We start from the raw sequence: 12,690 nt of genomic DNA, 5'->3' as shown, positions 1-12,690 counted from the left end.
ATTTGCTGTAAAGAAGCTCTAACACCATTATTATTTGGAGAAGTTCTTTGAAACAAAGCATGAAAACGAAAGCAGGTTAGAGAGAAGTGTCCTTTTTCTACGAGATCACGTTCAGTTACTGGTGAGCTATACATTATGGTAAATGAAAATTTCACTTCTTTTGTGCTCTTCAGGGGAAAAATGGCAACATACAGAAATAACAACAAAACATGCATATGCAATGTAAAGTTGAAACTAGAGGGTCACCAAAACAGTGACTCCAGCTGCTACAGGAAACCACAGACAAGCAAGTTGTTACACATATGGCCCAAAGAAAGGTGGAAAGAAGAGGAGGGAATGAAGGGTACACAAAGGCACAAAAGCTAAAGGACAGGAGTTCCTCCAACTTCAAAAAATGCAAGGCAGGGCAGATGACAAGGATGAGGTGGGGGGCAAGAAACGGGCAAGGAGCTAAGTGGGCTGGTCTCACATTCTGTACTTGGCCCTAGCAGCTTTTCTTCACTGTTGGCTTTAATGGCATTCTGTGCTCATGTTCTTAGTCCTTCATTTCAAGTAATGTATCCTGAAGAACACCACAGATGCTTCTAACGAAATAAACACTTTTTTGGGAGGTGAATGAGAAGGGAAAGGAAGAAAAGTAGGGAGAGAATGGACTGAAAGCATTTACAAATGTGATTATCACAGCAGTTTATTATGGCAGAATTTAATTTTACTCTCTTCCTTATATGGGTAATGCACACAATATGAATATTATTTTGGATAGAAAACCGCACCTTCCAAAATTACAAAGCTCTTCACCAGAAAATCACAGTTATTTATGACTTTATCCAATAAAGAAGGAAAATATTCTTAGAAGGGGGGGGCTAGGGATAGAAAGGGAGGAAGGAATAGTCAAAATTAAAATATAGAGATACAATATAATTAATTTTAAGTTCACTAGTGAATTCACTCCTTACTGGGATGGTTTCTTAAAAGTGAGATTTGTAGATCAGTATATAACCACACATTCCCAGTGCTGAAACAACGTGAACTGCCTGCTGCCTGAATGCTCATACTTTGAGGAAATGATTTTAATAAATTTACCTCTTTGTTTTTTGAGATGCCCCCCAGTATAGTAATAATCTGGAATGTAAATTAAGAGTGCTAATCTGGAGAAGGCAACTCAGTAGCCAGGAATGTACAAGCACCAGACTGTACTTGTCAAGGCTCCATGTCAAAGCAAACTGACTACCATGTATGTAAACCACGCTTGGGTTAGGTTCTCTCTACATGCTTTCTGAATAAATAAATAAATATTGAAGCTGATTTCCCCTGAGAATGGGGTAGATAAGGCTGCAGGTGCACAGCTCAAGACCTGTTAAACATTAATGTTGAATATGAGCGAGTCTGCAATCAAAGGCACAATTTGAAGAGGGGAAAAATATAAATGAAAAAAAAAAATCAAGATTTTGCATTAAGAAAAATGAGGAAAGGAGAAGTATGCTTACTATTTTTGTAAGGTTACATATGGCTGTGAGAGATGACTGCCCAAGAATGGTGATCAATGGCATTTTCCTCTTCTGGTTTCCTTAATACACACAAAGAAGCATTTTCTTTCTCTCATTTTGCTCTTAGCCTTTCAGGGTCTCCTGGCTTCTCACCCTCCACAACAGTGGTTCACAGACCCTATAAAGGGACCTCTGGATTGTAACCTCCTTCCATAGCTACCATATAGGGACTCTTCATATATCACACATCAGCTATTTTCTTGCAGTCCACAACTGAGACTGGAAACACCAAGCTATATGAATGATAGTCAAGCAGTCTACTAAAATAGTACACATAAACAAACTGGAAACAGTGAGTCACCAGAAGACCTAAAAGTCCCAAACAGTCTCCCTTGATATTTTCTCCTCTCTCAGACCACATTTTGAATAAAATTGCCCAATTTATTGGGGTTGGCAAGACCTCAGCCTCTTCTACTGGCACAAGAGTTGTCCATAACAGCCCCTCTACCCACCTTGCACGGTACATGACCAGACCTCCAATTTAAGAAAAATCTCATTAGACTGCGTGTGTGCCATAAGTCTGCATGTCACAACTACTGATTTACTGAACACATGGAAATTGCCCACTGTCACGTAACTCAGAGATCAGTCTTTTCTCACCTGAGAAGTACTAAGGACAGATAGTTAAGGAGAGAAGGATGTCACAGAGCAACTCTGGCAGGATGAACTGCACTGGCAACAGCAATTCAAGGTCTGGTGCTCCCTTATGATATGGAAGAACCCAAACTGGTCAAGTAACTGGGAAGAATGCTTCCTTCCACTTTGGGAAAAGGAGATGCACGTATAATTTTTCCTAGGTGGATACAATTGGCCTTATGGCACAAGACTGAGACTCCTTTTAGAATGCTCCTTTTCTCACTGTACCTTTTCTCACATTCTTCCATGTTTTTTGACCACGGCTGTTACATTTAATCCAGTGACACAGAAAATAAGTTGCTATTTGAAAACAGTGCATATAGATCAGTTAAAAGATACATCTCAGATACATCCAATAAAATGAAGCAATTTGATTTAATAATTCACAACAGTTTCTGGTGGATTGTGCTTACTTTTTTTGGATACTCATATCCTTCCTTGCTGAAAAGACTTGTATATGCCCATACGTACAAATTTATTATATGTATTACAGGTATAATTTTAATATTATGCTTATCATAAAACAGTTTGGGTTGGAAGGGACCTTCAAAGGTCATCAAGTCTGACCCCCCCTGCAATGAGCAGGGACATCTTCAACTAGATCAGGTTGCTCAGAGCCCCGTCCAGCCTGGCCTTGAATGTTTCCAGGAATGGGGCATCTACCACCTCTCTGGGCAACCTGGGCCAGTGTTTCACCAACAACCTTGTAAAAAAAATTCTTCTTCATGTCTAGCCTGAATCTCCCATTGTAATTTAAAACCATTACCCTTCGTCCTACTGCGACAGGCCCTTCTAAAAAATCTGTCACCCTTTTAAGTGCTGAAAGGCCACAATAAGGTCTCCCCAGAGCCTTCTCTTCACCAGGCTGAACACTCCAACTCTCTCAGCCTGTCCTCACAGCAGAGGTGTTCCAGCACTCTGATGATTTTTGTGGCCTCCTTTGGACCCTCTCCAACAGGTCCATGTCTTTCCTCTACTGAGGGCTCTAGAGCTGAATGCAGGGCTCCAGGTGGGGTCTCACCAGAGCAGAGGGGCAGAATCACCTCCCTTGACCTGCTGGCCACGCTCTTTTGATGCAGCCCAAGATATGATTTGCCTTCTGGGCTGCAAAGGCACACTGCTGGCTCATGTCCAATCTTTCATCCACCAGTACCCCCAAGTCCTTCTCCACAGGGCTACTCTCAATCCCTTCATCCCCCAGCCTGTATTGATACTGGGAGTTGCCCCAGCCCAGGTGCAGGACCTTGCACTTGGCCTTGTTGAACCTCATGAGTTTCTCATGGGCCCACTTCTCAAGTTTATCCAGGCCCCTTTGGAGGGCATATATATGCAATATATACTACATATATTTAGTTTTCGCATGTATATAAAAATAAAATTACATGTAGAACCAAAAAAAAGAAACCCCAACAGTTTCTTGCATTTCATTCCACATGGTCATATTCAACCCATAAGCCAATACAACTGCATACTGTTCCCCTGAAGATAAATCCATGACTATTTGCAAGTTTAATACCAAGAATTGGCACAGGTATTTCCAGTTCACATACTAGAGAAACCATTATTTGTCAATTTTTCCATTTTTAAATAACATTTCTATTCAATGGAGAAACTAACATAAACGAGTGCACCACCAGTGTGACGTTTTACATTGTGCCATGAATGTCACAATACTTGGGCTCTACTTGAAAAGTAGAACAAATTCTAAGAAACAGATGCACTTTAAGATGACTAAAAAAAAATTAAAAATCTAAAAATCGGTGTCAGGTACCAACAGGAAGAGTTTTACCAGGCAATCTAAATCTTAATTATGTAATAGAAAGCTGTGAGTGACCATCAGATACACAAATTTGATGGCTGGTGAAAAGAGTTTGATAAATGACTATGCAGTCAAGGTTTCATAACAGTTTATCGGTGACTTGGTGCCTGCTTAGGCAGAGGGTTGAACTTGAGAAGAGGACATGAATGCACTGGCTATTTACCTAGGATACAGGGAAAACAGAGAAGAGCAGCTCAGCCTCTTGGACAGCATACGAAAGCACCAACTGTCAGAAACAACAACGGATCCGATACAAACTTGAAGTTTACCATATGTGAAAGCCCAGTATGTCTTTCCTACTTAATCTGGAAAAAATATCTTACTCATTGTAAAAACATCCTTTATAATTGACAGAACGGAGTTTTCGTAGTAGATTCCACTTACATTTAATTTTCTTCCTTTAAGTTTTCACTGAAATTATTCTTTAAAGAAGTGAGTCTTACAATTTGTCAGAATAGTTTAAACACTACGTAGTTTCTTTCAGCACCGTGTGCTGGAACTAAGTAACTTAATAGCACAGGAGGGAGGCACTGCCTGAACTTTAGTTTCTTCACGCTCATTCCTTCTTGTCCCCTGCTGTTGGTGCCACACCATATGTTTGGGCAGTAGTGCATATTCTGAATTATATGAAGCACAGTTAATGGAATTATTGACACAACAAATCAATAAACAGCAGTTGATCTGTAGCACTGCATGTTTGGAAAATGATCTAAAAATAAACACATTCTTTTGGTAAAAGATTTTGGCTATCTAAATATCTTCTAGAAGAAAAAAGAGAAATATAGGGCAGATGACATGTTTAGAAATAGAACACGAGGGCTTCTACTTTACCACAAAATAGAAATAAGTTTGTGGAGTATCACTCAGATAGTACACAGCACAGACACATTTTAAACTTGCAGAAATGCCTAAAGAGCTTTAAAGATTAAGAAGTATATACACATTTATTCTTCTCCCTATAAAATTCCAACCAGTAAAAAACTGTTTTACTGTGTGACAAAATGACATGGCAAAAGACAGTGGCATCTGCATGTTTTCCAGATAATGTATTTAGAGTCTTATTTAAAGAATATGAACCATACAAGAGCCCTGGAACAAACATTGCCTCTGTGTACAAATAGTATCAGATGCTCTACATAAACAAAGATACATGATACTGACTTGTAAGTATGTAGACTATACTGACTGGTAAGTATGTAGACCAGAAATCATGCAGGAAATAGAGACTGCAGATATGTTAAGCCCTCAAGGATGCATTTTCTCATAAGGGATATATATGACCAATAATTTTTCCCCCCAAAGTAAAACAAGAAAAATGCATCTCCGTTTATTCAGATGTACCTTATTCCCCTATCAAATGTCAAAACTACAGGAGAATTAATTTCAGTTTTGCATTAACTGCACAGATTTTTTTTCATTCACTCAAAAATACAAAGATAACAAATTTTCCTCTCTACCCATGAGGTTTCCACATTAGTTAGCTCTGCATGCTGGATACTTAGTGCTTTTCTTTCTAAAAAAACCTTGCTGGATATATAAGACAGCAATAAAACATAATAGCTCCCTGGGTAGCAGATGCAGTGTTCTTTGGAGAATTGTCTTCATAATTTGCAGTATGTACATGACATGTTTGTTTACGATTTTGGGAAGTAAGACAAGCAATTAAAAAAAAAAAAACAAAACAAACACCACAAAAAGTCCATGCTTCCACACAGACAGCAGTATACAGCCCCTAAAATACATGCCTACATTTTCTATCATTCATTCAACCAGTCTCAAATTCCCACTTTGGTTCCTGTGTGTGTGCTATGCTTTATTAAGCAGGTTGAAGCAAATCAGCCCCATGCCTCAAATGACTGTGGCCAATACCCTAGCAGTACTTTTCAAAAGTAGTTCAGATATGCCAATTCTTACAGCTACATTCTTTGACTGGTTAAGTTTATTTCTATTAGTGCCCAACGAAATTCTAAATGTTATTTTCCCTTTCTGGGATTCATAGGGCAGCAAAAAAAAAATTCCAAACCTCTCTCCCTGCCCACTCCCCCCCCAAAAAAACCCTGTACAGAACCACACTAATTCTAAGTAAACTAAGCAATTTAGTTTAGATTTAGTTTAGATTTAGTTTCCAAGTTTCAGTTTTCAATTAAAGTTACACAAAACACCATAAGAAAAAATATTTCTTAATGAAAAATTTGGTTATTAAAAATCAATTTATATTCTCAATAAATATACATTGCCAGAAACTAATGCAGTTGGTCCATATTTAGGACATCATCTGTTAGAGCTGCACAACATTGAACAGCTATTATTTAGGGACTCGGCTGTCTGAATTTAGTTGTGTTTTAAGAAATCATTCTCTTTTTCAACTTTCCCAGAACAAATTTATGAAGAATCAAAGTACCATCATATATGTTCCTAAAACTATGCGTATTTCCAGAAATTCTTCTTTTGCTCTGAAGACACAACCAACACTTTTTGCATTTCGATAGCTCAGTCATTCCAAGAAACGCATGCATCTCAAGCAAAGATAACAGTTTATCAGGTTACGCTTTCACTCCAGCTTTTTACATACTGATAGACTTTTACAGATCTGTCTCAAGAAGTGAACTCTTGAGAACTCTTTAATGACTAGTAATTTAAAACCATTAACAAAACACTTGTCTGATGTTCTAATATGAATCAATTTGTTCTGTTACAGCAGCCCAGACAGGAGATTCTAGTTTTAGGCACAAAATGCTGGGTAATGAGGCACTCAGTGTGAAAGACTACAACATGAGTTGGGCTTGTTGGGCTATGCAGTCTAAAATTACTGGTCTTTGGAAAAAACAACCATTCTGCAGGCAGTAAGGTACTGCTAGAATATACTGGGTGGGATAAATAAGGGACATGTGAAGGGTGTTCTGTTGTTTTAGTTTTTTTCCTAGGGAAAGGCCTTCCCTCCAACCCAATTTCTGATAGTGCTTACACTGTCATGCAGTTGTGACCTTAGCTGCTGCATTAGACATGGAACTTTATTATTCTCTCATAAATACACATCTTGCTTTCATCACTGGAATAGAAGAGGCTGTGAGGTTTCTTTCCCATGTATTATTTCTGAGAGTAAAATCCAAGTTTATTTTACAGGACACAAATTGATTCATTCAATAAATCTGCATGTGTAGAAATAAGTGTAAAGGCAGTTTAATTAGTTTATTAGCCATTTTCTAACACTTACTGCACACTAAATTTCATCCACATGAAATCAGCATTATGTAACTTCTGCTATAAATTAACACTCCAGCTGATACTTCAGCTATTTTCTTATGCGGATGAATGAAGATAGTCTTCCACTAGCATAACTAAACAAATTAAAATAGTAATTTGAATTAAATCAGAAATGTGTTTAGAGTGAAATCACAGAAATTCTGGTTTATGTTTTCAACATGTTTTTCACCTTTGCTTCTAGATGCCAAATTTTGCACCTTGAAGGCTCACTTTCTGAAAAAGGCTGAGAAATTGAAGATGCAACTGACTTCAAATGGATTCCTAACTACCACCCTCAGCTCTTGAGAACTAAGCCTTTTGTACTCACATCAGGTATCAAAGAATATTGTTCAGATCTTAAGTCATACCTGTGGTTCTCATCCAAACACCTCCCAATTTTGCATGATTTTAGAATGGGTATTCCACAACTGGACACAATCCCCCAAGACATAAAAACTACGATGTCTTATACATGGAGGTATTAACACTACCATGTTCTGCAGTAGTTTACATAAATCCGCTTTACCATGTAGTGTAATGGACATAATCGGTTACCGCGTCTCGTTAATTTTCAAAAAGTTAACTACAATATAGCGGAGCAAAACCCAGTTGTCATACTGTATTTCTCATTCTCTTGTCTCTGAACTGTTCTGCACTATAATTGCAAAGAAAACACGTAGTTCTCAGCACACTTCTCAGGCAGTTAATGAAATTATTCAACTGTTTCAAAAATGTCTAAGGTAGGTGAACATGCCATAAATTGCAGATCCTTAGTTGCTGCCACCTTAAGTAGGTTTTCTAAAATAAATATTTAGAAAGCTTACCTGTTCACCTAAAAGAAAACATTACCCTAAGTCTCCTCAGAATTTATTACTGTTGCCCACATAGATTCTTAAAAATAAACTCCAGGGTATGACACAGTGTTTCAGCTGATTGTTAAACAACAGTTTTCAAAGAATTTACGCTCTTAGACTGTTCAAAAGTAACTTGCAACTCCACAAATATGGCAATGATTTTCAACCTGGCAACATCAGCCAGAGACTGGGCAGGGCCACATCATGCGTGACCAGACATGCATCCTTTGGCTGTGCAATCCAAGGCACATACGCATCCTGTGAGGAAGATGTTGGCAGTTTGGTCAGGTATGGGACTGTTATCAGGTTACGTGATGGAGGAAGGGCTAGGGGATTTTCAGCAAAGAGTGGCAGGGAGCAGGTCGCCAGAACAATTCAAAACCAAAGTCTGTTCATTGCTTGGATATGATGTGTTTCTTCTCTGAGAAGAAGAAACAGCAGCATTTAGGCTAGATTTAAATAGGAGATTTTAAAATAGGGCTCTCGGGCTTTTGTTACCTTGATTTCAGTTATATTAAATTTTCAGATAAATACTATAGTTTTATTTATTCACTTTCTAATGATTTGTCTATCTAATACATTATCAAAGTCAATAATTTGCATGGTGAAGGAAGGAACATTTATGTTCAACCCAAGTTTTGTGTTGTTTTACCTGTGGTAGTTCCAAAGGTGCTCACACTGTACCACATCAATTTTGATTTGACTCCAACTCATTCATAGTAATTATGTCTATATTTTACTTGAATCCAAGCACTTTAAATAATGAAAATGCAGCTTGAAGTTGGAGACATGTTCGACTGGTAGGAAATAACATTACGGTACAGTTAGATTGTAGTCATGGGCACGATAGCTAAAAAACAAAAAAAAGTATACTCTTGATATTATCCAGTAGTTGAGCCAAACCTAAATGAAAGACCACTTATAGATCTCACATTTATTAGCAAGGACTCAGGGCCTGCAAGTATTCCAGAACTTCAATATCTATCTATTAATAAACCAGTGGCAGAGTGGGACTGCTATCTGCTGACAAGACAGCCTTGATAATACAACAGCAAAGCTATGATTATATAAGCACTCATTTGAGTTTCCATTGCAGATCTGTTGATACTCTATTTTGAAACCAAGCATATTAAAATTTGAACATTTTGTGTCTTTACAGCCATTTAAAAATCCTTGAAAACTCTTGAGACTGAAGTGAGAGCACAGGAAATCCTCAGTAAAGATATACGTAATATTATGACTGCAAAGTTGACTATTTGTGCTGGAACTGCATCAGGAGTAAGAGGTCAACATCCACAGTTGAGAAAAGCAAGGTCTAAGTACAGTTGCCAATTCACCTCTCTCATTGTAAAGTAGATCTTATTTCTTTCTCTATACAGTGATGTTCAGACTGTGCTCAGCACTATGGTTTCCTCATTGCCTATAAGAATTTCTAGTAGGACAGGTACACAGAACGTAACCCCAAATGCTACACCAGCTGCCATCAGATTTTCTCATGAAGAGAACACTTTCAACAGAGCTCCCTTGTTTATATCACATGAGTTTTGTTATCTCCAACAGAGATATTACTTTGAGGATAATGCAACAATCACACTAAATAGAGCACAAATTGCTGCTTAGGTATAATCTCTGCATACATTTTCGTGCATATAGTTCTGTCTCCACAGGTGTTAGGCAAGTACGTAGAGCACCGACACGCTCTGAACGCTAAGCCTTGGAATGATGAATTCTAGTTACACGAATCACACACCATGCAGCTCCATATTTCCTACATGCAAAAGGGCGATACAATCCTTGCTAACAGCCTTCCCAAGGGTGTTGTGAAGATTAAAGATTTGTATAGCATTTTATTAATTTGAAGGGCTATATGTAACATATTAGAAGTGCTACTCACTTCTGTGAGCCATCACAAGGCACCTTTTTTATGATGGATACATTCCTATCAACTTTGATTTTCTTCTTTGGGTGAGAAAAGCCATTTCTCCCAAAGCATGTCCATTAGTAGGTGTTGCAAAGATGTCCACGTATTATCAAACACAAAAATACTTGCAGTTCCCAAATGTCATAAAATTGTCTCACTTCAATTAAATGCATAAAGGGAAGAGGAACTATTAGACTTACAGCGTCAAAAATCATCATGCTTGCCATATTCATAGAAAGGGGAAAATACAGTCTTTTGGAAGATATCGTCTTGTGAGAATTTCCAGTGTCTGCTATGGTAAAAGCCAAAGTTACCACAACACTATCTGAATACAGCAGAAAGTGCCCTGGTGTCCTATGGAAATATTGCAGATTTTATGTTCTGTGAACTCTCCTATGGCTACATGAGCCCAGCATAATAATGATTATGAACAAGTCAGTATCTATCAAACCTGTTAAAATATGAAACACTGGCTGTCATATCTATAAAAGCTACTACACGAAATTAAATTAACTTCCACATGAACTTTTTAAGAAAAAGAATGTATTACTGGAGAATGTTAAGCTATGAATAAAAACACAAAGATTGTTTCAGGAGTCTCTAGGTCCACACTCTACAAGCTGGCCTCATTAAATTCCGTATGGACCTGCGTGAAGCAACTTCATTCCTGTAGAGACCTTAGCAAGGGAGGAAGGAAAAAAAAAATCCAACAGCAGCAATATTTTTGTCTGATTCTGAGAGTTAAACAACATTGTGTTATCCACATACTACTAAGCTCTTTAGTAAAGCATATAAACTATCCTAGATCACACCTATCCTACTTTCACAGGAAATCCAGACAGATGAAAAGTACATATGAAATTCTGTACTTTATCCATCTCATTTCAGCCTCAAAGAATTTAAGCCAATAATTTTACTATTAAACTTCTACAGAAAAAATAGAAATACTTACTTTCAGCTATGTTATATGATAACTAAAATGTCACTTCCTGGATAACACAAGTCACAAATGAAATGTTACAGACCCATGAGAGCAACATCACTAGCCTGTGTTAAGAAAAAATAATAATAACAGATATGTACATCCTTACAGCTGACAGAGCTTGAAATTTAGCATACAATTAACACTGGTATGATGATTATATACACAATGGTTCAGTTAGGTGGCAGAAGGAGAACAGGGCATACAGAAACAGAGATCTGAAAGAAACATCAGAATTAACACTTCCCTCTTGTGACAAAATTTGACAACTGTATTTGCCATCCATAATAAAGTGGGTGGCAAAACTTTAAGTTTTAAGTCCTGAATAAGTCTGTACTTCTCCACAGTGGAGCGCTTAGTGCCAGGTTTGGTGCAAGCGAGCTGGCACCTCCGCTCCCAGCCACACCGCCTTTGTTCTCCAGTGCCAACCGCTGCAGCATCCAGAGAAGAAGGGAACCCCCGGGTAGGTATGGGGGCGTCCCGGCAGCCGCAAGCACCCGGGAAGCCTCCAGGGCCCCTCCGCCAGCGGGGACGGCGCCGGAGAGGGCAACCCCGGGGGCCGTCGGCGGCAGCGCCGCGGCAGGCGCCACGGCGGGGGCCAGGCTGGCCCCTCCGGCCCGCCAGCAGGCCGCGCCCGGGGGGTGCGGGGGGAGGCCGCCCGGCGGCGGGGCCCTCACTCACCTCTTCCACCTCGATCTCTTTGTAGTCGATTTCTTCGAAGTTGAGGACCGGGGGGGTTTCAATCATTTCAGCGGAGGCGGCAGCGGACATCCCTCCTCTTTCACCTGGGGGAGTAGAGGCCAGGGCAGGCCGGTAGCGGAGGGCTCGGCGCCGGGCAGCCGAGGGCCTGGGCCGCGGCCGGGGCTACGCGGGGCGAGGCGGCGGCTCCCGCCCTCCTCGCGGGCGCAGGTCGGGGAGGGCCTGGCCGAGGCGCCGCCTGGGCCTCCGCGCGGGGCGAGGCCGCATCCGCGGCGGCCGCGGGCCTCAGTGGCGACGGGCGGAGGCCCCGCCGGCGGCAGCGCCGCCGCTCCGCATCCCGCGCCTGCCCGCACCCCCGCGGAGCGCCGCGCTGACTGCCCTAGGCCGCGGCCTCTGCGGAGCCTGGGAACCTCCTCGGCCGCGCGTCCCCCGTGGAAGGAAGGGGGCACCCCCGGGGCCTAAACTGGCCGCCTCCGGCAGCACCAGCAGGGCAGGGGGCCGCGGCGAGGGTGGGGGAGCCGCTCAGAGCCGCGCCGCGGCCGCCGCCGCTGACATCAGAGCCGCTTCCTGCTGCCCCGGCCGGGCAGGCGGAGGAGGGAGCGCCGACGGAGGGGGCGGGAAGGGGAAACGCGCCGGCAGCGGCTCCACCTCAGGCGGCCGCGGCGGGGCCACGGCCACGGCCCCTGCCACGCCACGCCCACCGCCGCCCCGCCCCGTCGCCCGCCTCCGCCAGGGGGAGCAGCCGCGGCCTTGGCCGGCAGGAGCGGGCTGGGCGGTGGTGGCTGCCGGGGGAGCGTGGCAGTGGCGGGCAGCGCTGGCTGCTCTTGGGCGGGAAGGACGTCGCTGTCTTGGCGGCAAGTCTTTGCCAGAGCCGGAGGGCCAGAGGCAGGGGGTCCTCCCGGGACCGCAGACAGCTGCCCGGTCCCGCGTACCCCACGGCCTCGGCTGTTCCCCGGGGCCGCACGCTGTCTCTGCTCTGTAGGAGGCCG

General features: G+C 41.9%; 1 protein-coding gene across 4 annotated transcripts in view; it reads right to left on the bottom strand.

Annotated features, from left to right (window-relative positions):
- The window catches only part of MAP3K7 (mitogen-activated protein kinase kinase kinase 7), a 51,230-nt gene extending 38,913 nt beyond the window's left edge, over positions 1–12,317 (bottom strand). For 2 of the 4 annotated variants that reach the window (XM_082049718.1, XM_082049719.1), the window contains exon 1: positions 11,684–12,317. In XM_082049718.1, coding sequence (XP_081905844.1) covers positions 11,684–11,773 — 90 coding nt within the window. In that variant the 5' untranslated portion in view covers positions 11,774–12,317. The remainder of the gene's footprint in view (positions 1–11,683) is intronic. The other 2 variants (XM_082049720.1, XM_082049721.1) reach the window with 1 other exon arrangement.
- Positions 12,318–12,690: the final 373 nt, after the last annotated feature.

This window comes from Streptopelia decaocto (assembly GCF_964273445.1).
Source record: "Streptopelia decaocto genome assembly, chromosome: 3".
Lineage (NCBI taxonomy): Eukaryota > Metazoa > Chordata > Aves > Columbiformes > Columbidae > Streptopelia > Streptopelia decaocto.
This window is presented reverse-complemented; position numbering and strand designations above follow the sequence as displayed.